The sequence below is a fragment of the Antechinus flavipes genome, chromosome 2 (genome assembly GCF_016432865.1).
Source record: "Antechinus flavipes isolate AdamAnt ecotype Samford, QLD, Australia chromosome 2, AdamAnt_v2, whole genome shotgun sequence".
In the NCBI taxonomy this organism is placed as follows: domain Eukaryota; kingdom Metazoa; phylum Chordata; class Mammalia; order Dasyuromorphia; family Dasyuridae; genus Antechinus; species Antechinus flavipes.
Window position 1 is genome coordinate 541,444,754 of NC_067399.1, and position 18,569 is coordinate 541,463,322.

The 18,569-nt window shown below is 35.4% G+C and overlaps 1 protein-coding gene across 2 annotated transcripts in view; it reads left to right on the plus strand.

Annotated features, from left to right (window-relative positions):
• The first annotated feature begins 10,197 nt into the window (after positions 1 to 10,197).
• Positions 10,198 to 18,569, plus strand: part of CLPX (caseinolytic mitochondrial matrix peptidase chaperone subunit X) — a 46,188-nt gene continuing 37,816 nt past the window's right edge. The window contains exon 1 of one of the 2 annotated variants that reach the window (XR_007951040.1): positions 10,198 to 10,504. Coding sequence is in view for 1 of the 2 variants with exons in the window: in XM_051980843.1 (XP_051836803.1) it covers positions 10,432 to 10,504 (73 nt within the window). In the remaining variant the exon portion in view is untranslated. The remainder of the gene's footprint in view (positions 10,505 to 18,569) is intronic. The other variant, XM_051980843.1, reaches the window with a different exon arrangement.

The following is an 18,569-nucleotide window of genomic DNA, read 5'->3' on the forward strand; positions in this document are numbered from 1 at the left end:
GAACCCTGGCCAGGTTCCAGGAGCACATGGCAAGAGTTGGAATAGCTCCCAAGTGTGTCTGGGCCTCTCCCTGCAGGGATTAAATAAATGCTTTCTCTTTGTACCTGATGATGTCTCTGACTAGTTAACTGGATTGGAAGGGGGTCTTGCACCCTAACTGTCCCTCACAATTTATGGGGGCTCGTCCGGGATCTGGCTTCCCAGAAAGATGGCTGGGATCCTGATTCAAGGTAGGCACCAGGTTGGGTTCTCCAATCAACCTTGAGATCAGACACAGATTCTCTGTGAAGAATGGGCCTAGACTAGGAGAGACACTCAGATACAAATAGAAGGCACACAAGTCTTTAAAGATGAATCCTGGATGAGAGAGAGCCAGTAATTTATGCATGCGTAATCCTAGAGTCACTGTCTGTTAATGTGCCCTTGAACTATCCTAGTGAGGCCTGGGATCATCAAGCCTTGGGTGACTCAGATGAGTGTGAGGTTCTGGGGTGAGAGCCAGATTTAGGGGTTCTGTTAACAGCACAAGATAGGGGTGCTCTATGGTTTGTTATGAAGATAGGCAACTCCTTCTGACCCTGGTCTGCCAAGCCACCCTGGAGGGGTTCGGCTGTGCATTTGCTGGAGACCAGTGGGATGAGATTGGATGCTCTGAGAGAAGGCAGTCCAACTCAAATCTTCGGAACAAAAAGAAAAAAAAAGTGCACTTGGGTATTTCTGTTATATGTAGGAAAGTGGGAAAGAGATGGTCTCTTCCATATGATTTTTGTCTGTGTGTCTTTATGCAGAATGTCTGTCATGTTTGTTCTGTGAGCTAGAATTTGTTAGGAAAAAAAAGAGAGAGAGACTTCCCTGTAGGCTCCAACTCTGGCCAAAGTTGGAGCTTTAGGAAAGTCCATCGGGAATAATGGTCAGGGAATTTGGCAATTGGTCATTTCAAAATTCCAAAGCAATTCAATTAAACTGGGGAGGATTGTGAAGAGAGAGTGAAGATGGTAGTTTCTTTCCCTTCCCTCGTGTCCTGACTGCAGCAGGGCCATATTATTGGGAATTTAAAGCTGTATTTGATTGGATTTTACGTTAAAATATAGGTTATATTTTATATATTATAATATTACATATAATATATATATATTTTTATGCCGATTGCTTATCTTAGGGGAGGTCGTGGTTGTGTCCCCTACTTAGATGGTATGGTACTTTCTAGAAGTATTGGGTAATTTCCAAACTATGCTCTGTTTTATGAAATTTGGTTATTTGCAAATCTTGAAGTTTAAAGTTTTCTTAAAAGTGATTTAAAGACAAGAGACAAGAAAGATCGATTTGCAAAAACAATTAATAGTTTAAATGGAGCATCTAGTATTGATTTGGGAATGTTTAAAGTATGTCGGAGAAGTTTTGAGCAAGTAGGCATTGGGAAGAGAAAGATGGGACAGAAGAGATGGTATGAGAGGAGGAAGAAAAAGGAAAATGGCTTTCCGGAAAATAGGGGATAAAAAGGCACAAACCCCTAGTGATTTTGCTGTTTGCCATGGGAAAGGAGATATCTCATGAGGTTGGGGCCTGCCTTTAGCTGGCAGATTAGATCCGGGGGAAATGGCATCCTAAAAAAGTTAGCTGTGAGAAGTTGGGGTCAGGAAGCATGGTGGAATGGGGGAAGGGTGTGGAAAGGGACAATCTAATCCCTCCCCCCCATTAAGTATGGTGGCTTTTTTTTTTTTTTTTAAACAAACTGCAGCTCCTTGCTGGTTCAAACATTGTTTTTACTGTTTAAAGGAATAGCCTACATTTATATGGTGTTAATAACTGAATATTTTATTTTTATTTTTCAAGTCTAGCTACTCTAAGAAGTTTGTTGTAACTGTTAAGTTTTCTGAAAACAATTTATTACTAAGATATCCCATCTGTCTTCAGCAAATTTATTTAAGTGCATAATAGTCTCCTCGTTTAAGGAATATGATAAAAAAAAAAAAAAAAAAACCCAAAACCTAGAGCAGGATTTTAATCTGATCTGATAATCTGGTAGGGTTATTTCCAAATGTTTAATTTTTTTTTTTAAGAAGAGAATATTAATGTTAAATCTGAAAGTTTCATTTATGTGGAAACAGGATGGACAATAAGCAATTTTGAATTTTTCTCTGTATTGGGTATTTTAAAAGCAAAATGATTTGTGTAATGTTGAACTTAGAACCATCTACTTAGATATGAAAGATAAACTGTATAAACTGTGAACTTTCTAGGATGAACCTCTTACTGTGATCCCTGAGAACTAGATTCATCTGAAGCTTTGATTGATAATTGCTGTAATCCCTGCAGAGATTAAATAAATGCTTTCTCTTTGTACTTGATGATGATGTACTTGGATTGGGAAGGGGGTCTTGCACAGGACCTGTCCCCTTGCTCTACTGACTCCTTTATTTCTACCTGCTACTTAGCTTTGCTATTACTTACTCTATCCTACCCACTCCTTTATCTTAACCCTGTCCTTCCTTCTTAATCCCATTTCCATTAATCTATACACCTTTCTACACTTCCCTTATACTATTCCCTCACTCTCATTTTTTTATGCCTTCCTAGATAGATGTTTTATATAGACAGACATATATACACACATATACATATATATGAATATGTAAATATGTATTGTTTCCTCTAACCCATTCCCAATGTATATAGGATTCCAGAAATACTAGCCCTCTTCCCCCATCAAATTCCTTTATATCAGTTCTTATATCTCATTTGCTTAACATACTCTTTTTACTTTTTCCTACATGGTCTTGTTTAGAATTATATCATACACTGCTCTACTCCAATCTTTCTTTTGAATTACCAAATTACTAATGACAATCTTAGATATATGATTTAATTTCCATATATAAAAAGTTTGTCTTTACTAAATCCTTTGAAATTAGTTTTTTATGTTTATCTTATATTTCTTTTGGATCTTATATTGTCAGATTGTCTATTTGGTTCAGGTCTTTTTGCAACAAAATCCTGAAAATCTGGCAATTCATTTATTGTCCTTTTTTCATTCAGGATTATGCTTAACTTTGGGAGTATATTTTCAGCCCTAATTTTTTTTGCTCTTTGATTATACAGTGTTCCAAGATGTTGTCTTTGAATGTAGTCATTGCTAAGCCTTGTATAATTCTAACTATGGCCTCTAATTATTGGACTTATTTTCTTGTTGCTTGTAATATTCTCTCTTTGATCTGGGAGTTTCAGAACTGGTTGTAAGTTTTCCTCACAGGATCTCTTACAAGGGGGATCAATGGATTTTTTCTATTTCTGTTTTCTCTTCTTATTCTAAAACTTCAGGACAATTTTCTTTAATTACTTACGTTTTTACATCAAGATTCTTTTTTGATTATAGTTTTCAGGTAGTCCAATTTTTGTTTCTTGTACTGTTTTCTAGATGTTGTTTTTCTTATGCCTCACATTCTTTTTATTTTTTCTATTTTATTATTTCTTGTCTTCCCCTTGCCCAATTCTAGTTTTCAAGTAATCGCTTTTTCTTATAAGATTCTAGATATTCTTTTCTAGTTGGTTTACTTCATTTTCATAATCTCTTTGTTTTTCTCGAATTGTTTTTTTTTTTAATTTTTCTTCAATCTCTCGATTTTTAAAATCTTTTTTTAGTTCTATGTATTATTTTTGAGCAGTTGATCATTTAACATTACTTTTTTGGGGTAAGAGAGGCTTTTATTAAACGTCAGCATCATCCTTTGAAAATTGCCATAGTAACTTTCTATGGTTGGGTTCCCTCTGTTCATTTTTTTAAAATTTGTATTTGTAGAAAAAACTGTTGGTATAATTGAAGGGAGTGGGTATAGCTTCTAAAGGAAATATAGCAGTAATCCTAAAATTTCCTGACCTTAGAGTGCTATTGTTCTAACAGTCTATGATTCTAAAGCCTTCTGGCCTTAGGATAAGTTCTACAAAGGTGGTAGTCTGTCAGATAGATAATCAGCTGGTCAGTGATAACCAAGTACCTGAGACAATAGTGAATAGATCACTCCACAGTTTTATTTCTGGCCACAAAATCAGCATATCAGTGACACAAAAAACTGGATCTCTCTGATTTTCCCATACATTTGTCTTCTTGCTCCTAGTTCTTTGCTAAAATACTTTTGAAACTTAGCCTGCTTCAATTTGCATTACAATTACAATAAACTTTGCCCCTTCACTTGGAGATGGGTTCAAGTCTGCAAATTCTTTTAAGACACCTTGTGACACTGGTCTGTAACTTCAACCTTTTAGGGTCGCCTTTTGAACCTCAACATAATCATCTTTAATACTGTGGTATGGTGCCTCTGGCCTCAGGTTCTCCTTCAGTTCTCCCCTCTTGCCTGGAACCCAAAACCTAAAAGTCCATCTTCCCGTAAGTGCCTGTAGCCAACAGTGTGCCTGCCACATTGCTTATGTACTTACCAGGTGTATCCTTCTTGCCCAGGAATGAGTCTCAGAAACATAGCTGGGTCTGGCATTTCTTATTAGCATGTGGATGACTCACATAGTCTGGGAGGTGAAAATTTTCCATGGCTAGGGTCCTGGTTATCTTCCCAACCAGCTAGCTCCAGAGGCCCGGCTGCTTTTTGTTTCATTGAAACTAGCTTGGAGGTGTTTACACTTCACAGGGGGCAAACTTCAGTCTTGGTATCTCTCTTGGTTTTTCTAATTGTCTCAGTGCCCCAACTTTTGTTGATTTTTAGTGCTCTATATTCTTCTGAAGGTGCATTTTTGTCTTGTGGGTAAAATCTGAAGAGCTTGGGATTTTTTTTACCTACTCTGACATCTTTTCAGAATCCTCTGCCTTGGTTTTTTATTGTAACATCAAATTCAATTTTATTTTATTTTCAGTTCTAAATTCTCTCCTTCTTCCACCCATTGAAAAGGCAAGAAAAATAAAACTCATTATAAATGTGTATAGATATGCAAAACAGATTTCTGCATTAGTCATGATCCCCCCAACGAAAGAAAAAAAAAGAGAAACAGAAAAAAATATTCAATTTGTACTCAATTCAGCAGTTCTCTTTTTTTGTATCCCTAATACCTACAAAAACATATGCTTATTTACTGGCTGAATCAAAGAGGAGTATAAGACTAGAATTTTATCAACTCACTAAAAATTGGTGGTCCTAGAGGGTTCATTGAGTACAGAAAAAAAGTTGCTTCCCTAGTTACTAGCTCTTAGCTTAAACTTTGGAGGAGAGCAGCCTCAAACTTACACCAGTTAGCCTGGCTTGTTACTACCAAATGCTGGTTACAAAAATGTGAATGAGTAAACTTATTATTCAAGTGAACAAAAATGGAAGTTATAGAGATTGGAATATATTAGATAACATGTGAGAATGAATTAGCTCTCTTTGCTGAGAGAGGTGACATGTAAACTCAGAGATCAAGAAAGAGATCGAGAGAAACAAAGACAGAGAGAGAGAGAGAGAGAGAGAGAGAGAGAGAGAGAGAGAGAGAGAGAGAAGGGCTGTAATCTCACCAATGGAAAAAGTCTTCTAAATCTTTTGTAAGTAAACTGGCAGTCAGAAACATTTTTACACTTCCAAAATTTTTTTCTTCTCCCCATGACCCTGTGTCTCACCATAAGTATCTTTCCTCAAGCTCTGGGACCAACTCTACTTTCTTAGAAATCTTCCATCTAGAAATACCCATTTATATATTGTCTCCTTCATTTGAATAAACTCCTAAAGAATAGGGAGTTGTTTCATCATTCCCTATATCCCCAATACATTTACAGTCCCTGACACTCAAAAAAAACTGCTGGTTGCATGTCTTGACTTCATGATCTCTAAGATCTCTTTCAGCTCTAAAACTATGAGCCTATGATGACATCATAAAAGAACAGGAACACTACCAAGCATAAGTGCTATTTGTAGGTCACTGACAACATGACATGCATCTACTCTTCTAACTTCCCTCCTTACCCTATAGGAGGAAAAAGAGGGCTTTATTATTTTGTTTATATTCCATTTTGGGGACGTTTTTCTGACGTCCCATATGTCTCTAAAGCTCAATACGCAGTGTACTTTTCTCACTGCTTCCCATTTCCTAATGCCCAGAAATCCTACTTTCATTCATCATACTGGCAGCAGTATAAGAAGGTAAGATTATTAAATCACTGTATTAGCTTTTTTGGAGTACATTTTGCTAGTCTTCCTGAGTACATAGCTGCTTCTCTATCCATTAACCCATACTACTTATAAAAGGTAAATAAGGAGTTAATTAGATACCTAAAATGTACCTGCTACTGAAAATAGTTTTTGAGTGGTAAGTAATCAAAATAAGATGTTTGTCTGACTTACGTGAAGACTCCCTAGGCTTGGTTCCAAAGAGGCGTGAATCTGGGCCATAGCTCTGAGAAAAAAAAGTTACATGATTCTTCCTGTTTATCATTGAGAGAAAACTCACTTCACTTAGGAAAAGTATTGAAAAATCTTCAAAAGTCAGTATTTGTTGAACTAGAATACTAATGGAATTCTTGATAAGAAATTTGTAGAATTTCAATATGATTTATCATCTTCCCAATTATATAAAACTTTCTAAATAGCATGGTTTATATTTAGGGATTATTTAGGCAAATACTAGCGTGGTAGTTTTGTAAAGTCAATATTCCAAGATATTGAAATAAATAAATGCCACAGAATCAGCAACTAGTAGGGAATAGGTGGATAAAGAGAAGTTATGTATGATGACTCAAATATTTACTGTATATTTGTTCTTCTTAGACATATATTACTCAACCTATATAATTTGTTGATTTGTCAGAGTCTGTGCTCCCATTGGTATATAGTCTTAAAAGAATTGTTTCATTTCCACACCCCAAAGAGATTTCAGAGCAGGAAATTAACAGATAATCTAAAGACGGTACTTAAAATGACCTATCATTATTTTTAATCAGGTTAGCAATTAAAAGCTAAGAAATGTACCAAGTTCCTTTAAGTCTTCCAAGGCTATAGTATAATGTTCTGACGTGTTTTGATCCTCCTATCCTAATTTTAGAGTTGGATCCTATATGTTATATAGTCCAATCCATATAAATGAAACATTCCAAAAATTAAGTGGCTTGCTTATAAGATCATACAAGGAGTCAGAGGCTAAGCTAAGATTCAAACTCAGGTTGTTATATTTTAAATACTGAGCTTTTATTACATTGATTTCATCCATAAAGGAATTCTATGATTAATTCTTTTTTTTCAAATGGCAAGAACATTTAAGTAACTATTGGTTAAGCTGTCATTTTGCTAATGAGACCAAATAATTTTGAAGAAAAGCACACCATCTCTTTCACTTATGAATGTACCATCATTTTTCCTTTGTTTTTTTCTCAATTACATATAAGTAAAATGTTAACATGCGTTTTTTAATTTTGAGTTTCAAATTCTCTCTTGTCCTTACTTTTCTCCCCCTACCATTGAGAGAGAAGGCAAGAAATTTGATATAGATTATACATGTGTGGTCATATAAATCATTTCCATATTATGTTGCAAAAGACAATGCAGGTTAAAAAAAAAAAACTCCAAGAATAATGCTAATAAAAAAAAAAAAGCATGCATTCAGAGTTCATCAGTTCTTTCTCTGGTGGTGGATAGCATTTTTCATCAAGATCTTTTGGCATTATAGCATTTTTCATCAAGATCTTTTGGCATTATCTTGTATCATTGTATTGTCCAGAATAGCTAAGCCATTTGGTTGATTATCATACAATATTGCTAATATTGCTATCACTGTGTACAATGTTCTCTTGGTTCTACTCACTTCACTTTGCATCAGTTTATATAAATCTTTCACAGGTTTTTCTAAAATCAGCTTGCTCATCATTTCTTATAGCACAATAGTATTCCATCACAATCATAGGCCACAGATTATTCAGTCATTCCCCCATTTATAGGCATCCTTTCAATTTTCAATTCTTTGTTAGCACAAAAGAAGCTACCACAAATATTTTTGTACATATAGATCTATTTCATTTTTCTTTGTACTTTTTGGTTTACAGGCCTAGTAGTAGTAGTAGTATTGCTAGCTCAAAAGGTATGCACAGTTTGATTACCTTTTGGTTGTAGTTCCAAATTGCTCTGCAGAATGATTGGATCAGTTCATAACTCTTTCAACAGTACATTAGTGTCTCAATTTCCCACATCCCCTCCAAGGTTTATCATTTTCTTTTTCTGTCATATTAGTCAATCTGATTTGTGTGAGATTGTATCTCAGAGTTCTGTTAATTTATATTTCTCTAATCAATAATGTTTTAGAGTATTTAAATAATATGACTAAAGATAGCCTCAATTTCTTCTTTTGACAACTGCTTGTTACTATTCTTTGACCATTTATCAACTGGGGAATGACTCATATTCTTATAAAACTGACTCATTTCTCTTTATGTGAAAAATGAGACTTTTACCAGAGAAACTTGCTAGTTTTTTGTTTTTTTTTTTCAATTTCCTTCTTTCCTTCTACTCTTGGCTGCTTTAGTGCTGCTTGTGCAAACTCTTTTTAATTTGATGTAGTCAAAATTACCCATTTTACATCTTGTAGTGCTCTGTCTTGTTTGATCACAAATTCTCCCCTTATCCATAAATCTGACAGGTAATGTATTCTATGATCCACTAATATGCTTTTATTATCCTTTATATCTAAATCATGTACCCATTTTGACCTTTAAGACTTAAGAAGTTTGTAGGGGTTTATAAGAAGTCTTTCCAGGGGAGTACAGTCTGACAGAAAGGACACCTGTTACAACCATTGAGCCTTGAGGTTGCTGGCACACTATGGCTTTCAGTTTATCCTGGCCCTCTTTTTATTTTATTTTTTATGTTTGTCATTTATCTAGTGAACTCACAAGTAAATTTAAATTTTTAAAATGCCAATATTATCCAATAAGAAAAGTTTATTAAATCAGTTTTCTCTTTAAAGTCTATTCTAATAGAGGTATTCCATTAGAGAAGTGGATACAAAGAATTTAATGCTTCGGAAAATATATGGAAAAGGGTTAAATTAACATTTCCCTAAGATTGGACTCAATTACACAGGAGCATGTCTTTTTTCAAAGATTTAACATGAAGCAACAGTTCCAAACTAATATAATAATATTATTCAGTAATTAATTTATTTTAGAGAAATTAATAGTCTAGTAGCAGCCACCTCAGAAATCAATGGTTGTACTAAGTAATTTTCCCACAAACACCACTTAGAGACAGATGAAGGCCATTCTGAGGTTATTTGGAGGAACAACTGTTAGTTAGATATCTTGGACCTTGGATTCAAGAACTATTTATGAAGAACTGAAGCCACAGGATTCCTTCCTGGCCTAAATCAACATGGTTGAGCTTTGTATTTGGAATAATTTGACCTTAGTTTGAGTCCTAGTTCAGCACTTATTCAAGTCACTGAATTTTTAGGGCCTCACTCATCCATACAAATTGGATTATATAACCTATAAGATACAGCTCTAAAATTATGATCCTCCAATTCATTACAACATGAAATTGTACCACAACCTAGTAAGTTATCGATAGAAATAAACAGCAAGCTGTCACTGCTAGATGTAATATCTTAAAATGAACAAAAATCCTTAATTATCTTCAACTGGATAACTCAAGCTTCAGAAAAATCTAATTGAATGTCAAAAAAATACATTCTAGAAAGCCCTGAAAAGCATATGGCTGCATTTTTCTTCTGAACTTTCTTAAAGGCTAAAATTAAACATCGACTTATTAGCAAGACAATTCTATCTCGTGGATCACTTTAACGCATTCTCAGGCTGCCACTAGTTTTCCTATGTGCCACTAGTTTTCCTATCTTCTTCCTACAGGAAAGAATTTCTATACAATACCCACCGGAAGCTTTCAACATAAATCCGTACTAAGTGTCTACAACTACAACTCCCAGCAGGCGGACTAGGTTCTATGTCTCCTATCAGAAAGTCCAAGGATATGGGAGGGCGCCCACCTCCCCGAATGGCCTGGCGGGATTTGTAGTCCTGAAAATAGAGTTTTGGATACGAGAGGTCGCGTGCGCAAACCCTTTTCTTCTTATACTCCACCTCACGTTAATCTCACGTACCCCGCCCCTCTCCTTCAGCGCGTGCCCACGCCCCCTCCCCTCCCCCCGGCGTCCCAGGGCGCAGGCGCGCGCACGCTCCCGGGCCCGGTGGGCGGGAGGGGGGTGGGGGGGGTAGGAAGGGAAGAGTGGGGTGGGGGGGGTGTGGTTAGATATCTACCCGGCGGAGCCGGCAGCTGCGGGGCGCGAAGAGCGGTGCGGCCTAGTGACTAGGCGAGCAGGCTCTGCACTGACCCCGGGGAGGGCGAGAGTGGCCGGAGCAGAGCCGGAGAAAACGGCCGGGCAGAGAAAGCGGCTAAGGCCGGGAAGCGGCAGCGGAAGGGCGGCCGGCGGGGCAGCTCCGGCCTAGGCCCGGCGGAGATGTCCGGCTGCTGCGCTTGTACCTGCGCGGCCGCGCGACTCATCACCTCCTCGCTCGGCTCCGCGCAGAGAGGTAACAAAGTAGTCCCTCTTCCTCCTTTCCCCAACCTTGCGGCGGGAGACGACTCGCTCGCTCCGGGACTTGTTTGTCCGCCTGACAGCGGGATCTTCCCCAATTAGGGGACTAGGCCGCCTTCTTCCTTGGGCCGTCTCACTTGTCCCCTCGCCTCCCAAGATGATCCGCCCCTAGGTTCCCCTCCTGACAAACGGGGAGCTCAGCTAGCCCCCCTCATCTGAAGTGAATCCCCTGGTTTTCCTTCGCAGCCTCCGAGGGAAGACTCTTAGAGATGAGGTTTTTGTGGTACGAAAGAAACAAACTCACATTTCCGTGTCACTAGGAGAAATCGGGGAAGCTGCAAACAGCTGCTCGAGTCCCTCCGCCCCCCCTTCTGTCACCTCCCCCAAGGTCCCCAAATCATAAGGATTTGTTAGCAAACTTATCCGCGGAGGAGCGGGGGGGGGGGGGGGGGGAGGGGGGAAGGAGAGCTGTGTGTGCGTGTTTGTGTACGTGAGAGCTTGGGTTAATTTCTCAGGGGGGGTGGGGAGTGTGGGGGGGTGGGGATTAGTCTGTATCCCGAGGCTTTTTCCCTGCCTGGACTTGCTCCGGAGCCGTCACTTTGCAACCTCTGGGACATAGGCCTCTTTGAGAGCCTCCCAGGTCATGTCCCTGTCATTGTGTTGTATTGCTCACACACAGACATAAACAGGCCTCGCAAGACTTAATGAACCTCGTGATCCCGTTGGGAAACTGATCCAAAAGCAGTTCTGCCAACTTCAGGAATGAGTTGATCGAGATCAGGAAAGATTTCCCCTTGGAATTTTCTTTTGGGGGTGGGGAGGGCGGAGAGAAGGCAATGGGAAAAGGGGAAGATACTATCCTCTCTGTGAATATTGTCATAGACACCCCTATATGTGTTTTTCTGTCCCCCATTAGGGGACATGGAATTAGTTGCTATCAGCAAGTGGTTCCTCCCCCCCCCCCCAATTATTGCTGTCACTGTGAAAGAGATGGGCTAGCAACTAAAAAGCTCTTCCGAAAGAAGCATATGTTCCTATCCCAAAAGTGTCATACACTTAAAATAAATGTGGCCTAGACCTACATAATGACTTCCTGCCTAGCAAGACAAATTTGTAATCAGAGGATTATGATATTAACCTTTCCTTTTTAAAAAAAATAAAATTCTGGAAAAGTAAAATAATCCTGCATAATTTTCTGTGGAAGTTTTAATAGGAAATTTTAGTAACAATTTCTCAATCATAGTATTCAATTTGGTTTAGGCCTATGTTTTGCTGTGTCTAACTTTGCTTACATATTATTGCTCTCAACAGGTAGAAAACTCTCTTTCCAAGAATCAGTTTTGTAACTACAAGTAATTGAATCGCTGGGTTTAGATTGTCTGATGCAGTTTAGGAAATTCTTTGGAAAAGAATATTACATAATTTTAAAAGAGGATGATAATAGAGGGGAGTAGAGTTTTTATTCCTGGCACTTTAAAATTTTTTCTGAAAAAAATAGAATATTAGGATTGTCATCTGTAGGCATTACTGTTAGTATGTATAATAACTAGCATTTACAACATAATAACCATATATTTTACATATGTTTCTTTTGATCCTCAGAACAACTTTAGGTAGGAGGTGTAAGGAGTATTATTATCCCTATTTTTAACTGAGGAAACTGAGACAAACAGGTTAAGTGACTTGCCCTTCACATATACCTATTAAGTACCTGACTCAGGAATTCTGTTCTGGTTTTCCTCATAATACAAACCCAGCACTCTGTACACTAGGATATTAGTATATACTACCAATAGTTTTGTGAAATATAGAATCTTAAAAGTTGTATAGTAATATAATAAAACTTAAAAATGTTTATCGTGTCCATATTACGTATTGTTTTTCAGCCATATCTGACTCTTTACAGCTCTATTTGGGTTTTTGTTTTTTTGGCAGAGATACTGAAGTGATTTTCCATTTCCTTCTCTAGTTTATTTTACAGATGAGGAAACTGAGGCAAAGGGGATTAAGTGACTTGCTCAGGAGCACCATAGCTAATAAATGTCTAAAGCCAGATTTGAACTCATGAAGATGAGTTCCTGATTCCAAGCCCATTGCTCTATCCATGTACCAACTAGATGCCCTTATATTATGTGTAGACCTTTTAATTTCCTGATAAAACAAAGTCTGTATTCACATCCAATAAAATAATCTTTATAGGCTTGATGCTAACTTCATTTTTCTAAAATACTTTTGGAAAGTTCTTTTTAAAATAAGGTTTATATCTTCAGTAACTAATTGAATTGAATTTCTTGTATAAAATGTAGTTAATAATTTAAAAAATAGTAATTTTATTATTTTGGGAAGAAGCAAAGTGAATGTGAAGTAATAGACTCAGTGAAGTACCATACTTCATAGCAGATATCCTGTTGATCATTTCAGGCCTTTTTTGATTTCTAAAGGAAATTTGAAAAGTCAGTTAATTGGCAAATTGTAATGGCTAATGATACCACATCTATATCTCCTACCAGAAAAGGATAGGCTATGTCTACAAATGTATGGCATAGGCATGCCTAGCATAATGTTGCTAAGACTAACATGGTTATGTTTATAACAACCATAATGTTTCATAATATTGCTATAATGTTATTTGACTGAACACTGATTTATATTGTTCCTATACAAATATATTCTTATAATGTTTTGCCTAATGTTATGTTTTTGCAAAATCAATTAGATCAGGTATGACTATTGTTTTTCCTCTCTCATGTTTTAACTTCTACAGAATTAACTATAGCTAAGTGAGATTTATAAAATTTTATTTCTAGCTAAAATTATATATATAATTTAAATGTGTGTGTGTGTGTATGTGTGTGTGTGTGTATATATATATATATATATATATATATATATATATATATATATATATATATATATAAAATGTATATTTTTAAAAATTAGTTTCAACTCCTACAAGTTAATTTACTTTCTAAAATATAATTATCCCGAACTACAAAATTCCTGATCCTGAAGGCCAGTAATTTAGATTTTTTTATATTTCTGATTTCATTTGCCTAGGGAACCTTCTCCACCAATGTAAGATAGAGTTAAATGATACCAGAGTCACTTGCTCAGGGTCACACAGCCAATGTAGTTATGTCAGGAAAGATTTAAAATGAACCCAGGTCTTTTAGATTCTAGGGTAAGCTTTTTTTTTTTTGTTTATTTTCTTTACAGTAGTATTTTTTCCCCCAATTACATACAAAGAAAACAAGTTTTAGCATTCATTTAGTCGTAAAACATATTTCAATATTAGTCATTAGAAGAAACAGACCAAAAGGGAAAAAATATGGAAAAAAAGTGAAAAATTGTATGCTTTGATCGGTTTTCAGACTCCCATCAGTCTGATTTCTCTGCAGGTGGATAACATATTTAATCATCAGTCCTTTGGATTTGTCTTGGAGCATTGTATTGGTGAGAATAGTAGTCATTCAAAGTTGATTATCCTACAGTATTTCACTTTCTGTGCACAATGTTCTCCTGGTTCTGCTCACTTATAAAGTAAGGCTTATATCTTGAGTAACTATAGAATTGAATTTCTTGTGTAAGGTGCAGTTGTTAATTTAATAAATATTAATTTTATCATTTGGGGGGAAGCAAAATGAATATGAAGTGATGGACTCAGTGAAGTACCATAATTCGTGTCATATGTCCTATTGGTCATTTCAGGCCTTTTTTGATTTCTAAAGGAAATTTGAAAAATCAGTTATTTGGTAAATGGTAATGGCTAATGCCACCAAACTGACATGTGTATACATCTCCTATCAGAAAAGGGTAGGCTGTGTCCACACATATGTGGCATAGACACCTTGCTTTAATTCATATTAAATCTTCCACAGATTTTTCTGAAATCAGCCTGCTTATCATTTCTTATAGCACAGTATCATTCCATCACAATTATATGACACAGCTTGTACAGCTATTCCCCAGATGATGGGCATCCCTTCATCCAATTGTCATTATAAAGCTGCTATGAATATTTTTGTACACAGTTTCTCCATCCCTCCTTTTAAAAAATATCTTTATGATACAGACATTAGTATTGTTAGCTGAAATATTATATAAAATTTGATTGTCCTTTGGGCATAATTCCAAATTGCTTTACAATGTTTCGATCAATTCATAACTCCACCAATAGTGCATCAGTGTCCCAATTTTCTCACATCTTTCAACATTTATCATTCTTTTTTCTTGTATTGGTCATTGTGATAGATGTGTGGTGGTATGTCAGAGTTGTTTTGATTTCTATGTCTCTAATCAGTGATTTAGAACATATTTTAATATTAATATAGTACCTTTAATTTCTTCATCTAAAAACTGTAGGGCAGGCTTTTAATCGTGATTGCCAAATTCAGATTTCCTGAAACTTCTGTTGCCCTTTCTTTCATAATCAAGGTCTGTATACCTTCTTGGGGATTAATGTGAAGATTTAAAGTTGTCCAGATGCTTTTGCTAACACAAACTTCACAGGGTTTATAAATTAACAAAATGGATAAATGCTAAATCACCTCCATTTCTGCTGTAGCAAACCCTGTTTTTCTTTTCTTGACATTTGCCTATTGAAGCCATTGGGCTGGTTAATTGTAAAACAACAGATATTCTGAAACTTTTATTATATCATCAAGCCTTTGGTTGCCAGATGTTGAATTTTTTGGCCTTGTCAGCTGGAGAAGAAATAAGAATGTGATCTCTAGTAATTGAGAGAACCCAACAAAAGAAAAATCCCAGATCTTTCAGAATGTTTAAATAGGGAAAGAGATCTTAAAAGTTTGTTCTTCATAGTTAATTTTATGAATAGGAGGGAATCTTATGAATATAGAATCCTGTAAAAGTAGACCAAACTATTTTGTTATGGAAACAAGAGGCAAACACTCATTTATAAAATTGGGAAAGTATTATTATTTATCCTTATTGAATTTTGTTTGCAAACAACATTTATATGGAAACCAAATGCTTAATCGAGCAATGTGTTGAACTGTTTAAAAGTGTTGATCATAAAAGATCTTTGTCCAATTTTGGTTTTCAGTTTGGGAAATGAAATATTTAAAAGTTTTTTGCTCAGTATTTTAATTCTGGAATTGTTAAAGATTAACGATTGATTTATGTTGTAAGCTGAATAACCTTTTGCTTTTCTAAAAAAATTGTGTTCATTATGTGAAAATTTTATAATTCAATTTAACAGGAAAACAAATATTAAAAATTTGATTAATTACTCTTCTATTCTTTGCTATTCTCATAACAGAAAAAATACTTTATTAGAATAATTTTAAAATTAGCTGATCTAGTGTACCTTTCTCTACAGAAACAAAAGTTATATAAAGAGTAGCCTTCTGAAATACAGCACTATGTAGCACTAAATGTTTCTTTATTTGGTCTGTTTTACCAAGCTATGATTGTTTATATTTTTAATATAAACTGATTTCTTAATTTCTTATAAAAACTTGTAAGGTTTATGAATGTGAGCTTGTGTAAGACTATTTGATTTCATTAATAGAGGTTCTATCTAATGAAATATAAGATTTAACTTCCCTTGGCTTTAATGAATTGGGAGTTATTTATTAAGAACTAGTCACTTAGGTATAGCAATTTGGGTGTTGGTTACATCCCAGTTTTGACTCTGGATGTAAATAGTTCTGCTTGTTACTGTTTTAACAACATACTACTTATGTGAAGATAATAAAACTTCAGTTTTGAAATAACGAGAAAAATCATTTGGTTGGTTAATAGAGTTGAGTTGGTCCTGCACTAAATTCTTTATCCCAAAGGTTTGACTTCTCTATTTACAAAATAAAGTATTTCTACTTATCAGTATCATTAATATGATTCTCATAGCATGAGATTCTCTTGAAAGGTTTTATTATACTTTTTCTTTCCCTAATAACAGATAAACTAATTTCACACTTTCTGAAATGCCTTAAAAAGTACCTGAAAAGGAAGCTATGTATAATGTGTGCTTTTTACTGGGAAATAAAATTATTTATGTTCTACATTAATAAGATCTCAGAGATATGTTAATTTTGCTTTAGGAGTAATTGAAAATGTTTATATAAAAGTAGTTGAAATAAAACACTTGAAATTTTTAACTCACAAAACCTCATTTACTATTAGTGATCTATAAATTAATTTTATATGAAGGTTTCTGAATTATATTGGTTCTTTTTAGCTTGTTTATTTATTTGACCTACTTTGCTAGACCTATTATGGACTTGATGACGAAGGAGAGTAGTGGAGGGATAGAGATGTTAATGTTTAGCTTAAAGTTTATCCAGATTGTCTAAAGTTTTTGTACAACATTAATAGAAGCATTTATAGAGTATTTGTTTTGAGGCAAACAGGAATATAATTACATTATAATGGAGGCTCTCTAAACTTACTTGTTTGACAACTCCTTAACACTCAAAAATGACTGAGGAGCTAAAAGTTTTGTCTTTTTATTAAAATATGTATGTATATATTTAGTATATCTATTTATATTTATCCTATTAAAATTTTAAAATTGGCATAGTTAGGTGATGCAGCTGTTAATATCACTAAGGCCTAGAGTCAGGAAGACCTGATGCAAATCAAGCTTAAACACTTTTCATTTTTGTGATCTTGGGCAAGCGGCTTAACTTCTAGGTGTGCTTCAGTTTCCTCAAGTATATGATAGGTATAATAATGGCACCTATCTTCCACGAATAATTGTAAAGTTCTTAGTAGTGCCTGAGACAGAATAATACTATGTAAAAATGTAGCTATTAATAAAACATAGTGTTATTATGAAAATAGTTTTGGCCACAAGGAATCCCAGAAAGGATCTCGGGGACTCCAGTGCTTTTTTGACCATAGTTGGAGATTCACTGTACTAGAGAAAATGAAATTAAATAGAAAAGGGAGCTCTTTTTAGTTGTAAATGACTGTATTAGGCATAGGACAAATAGCTGAAAATCCCTCCCCCCCCTTCCATCTGTTCATCATACAGTGAAAATAATTTGAGAGTATCTGGGTCCCAATCTTGTGTGTGTGCAATATTTGTTATGATTTATCTTAGGGAAATCATTAACTCTTTCTGACTCTTAGATTTCTCATCTGTAAAAGAAGGGCTTGCTTTTCTAGCTCAGAGGTGTCAAACTCAAATAGAAACAGGGCCACATGTTGACCTAGAAAACTGCATGTTAACATTACCTATGTTCTGTTACATATCTATTGCATTAAATATTTTCTAGTTATGCTTTTAATTTTAATTTTTAAAAGTTTATTCATTTAGGTTATCCATGTACATTAATTTTTTTAAATTTTATTTTATTTAATAATAACTTTATATTGACAAAATCCATGCCAGGGTAATTTTTTTACAACATTATCCCTTGCACTCACTTCTCTTCCGATTTTTCCCCTCCCTCCCTCCACCCCCTCCCCTAGATGGCAAGCAGTCCTATATATGTTACAATATATGTTTGCAGAACCGAACAGTTCTCTTGTTGCACAGGGAGAATTGGATTCAGAAGGTAAAAATAACCCAGGAAGAAAAACAAAAATGCAAATAGTTCACATTCGTTTCCCAGTGTTCTTTGGGTGTAGCTGCTTCTGTCCATCATTTATCATTTGAAACTCAGTTAGGTCTCTTTGTCAAAGAAATCCACTTCCATCAGAATACATCCTCATACTATATCATGAGATGTGGAATCACCTAATTCCTCCTGCTGTGAAGTATCATACTCAGAATTGTACTTAACTCCATTCTTATCTCATTCTTGCTCCTTTTCACTTGGTATAGTTGACACCTCTCCCTGCTGCTGTTTCTTCTTTTTCCTTATTTTAATACTTATAAATTTTCCTAAAGCTAGTTGTATTAAATTATATGTATTAAGTATGTCTTTGGAAATTGAATTAGGCCCATTTTTATTATAGAATTGACAAAGATCCTCTCCTACCAATTTCCATTCATTTAGATCTAATTCCTTTTCCAGAGAGAAACAAGGACATATGTCCTTTACAGTTTGTAAAAGTTCAGTGATTTGCTGTAAACTTATAATTAAACC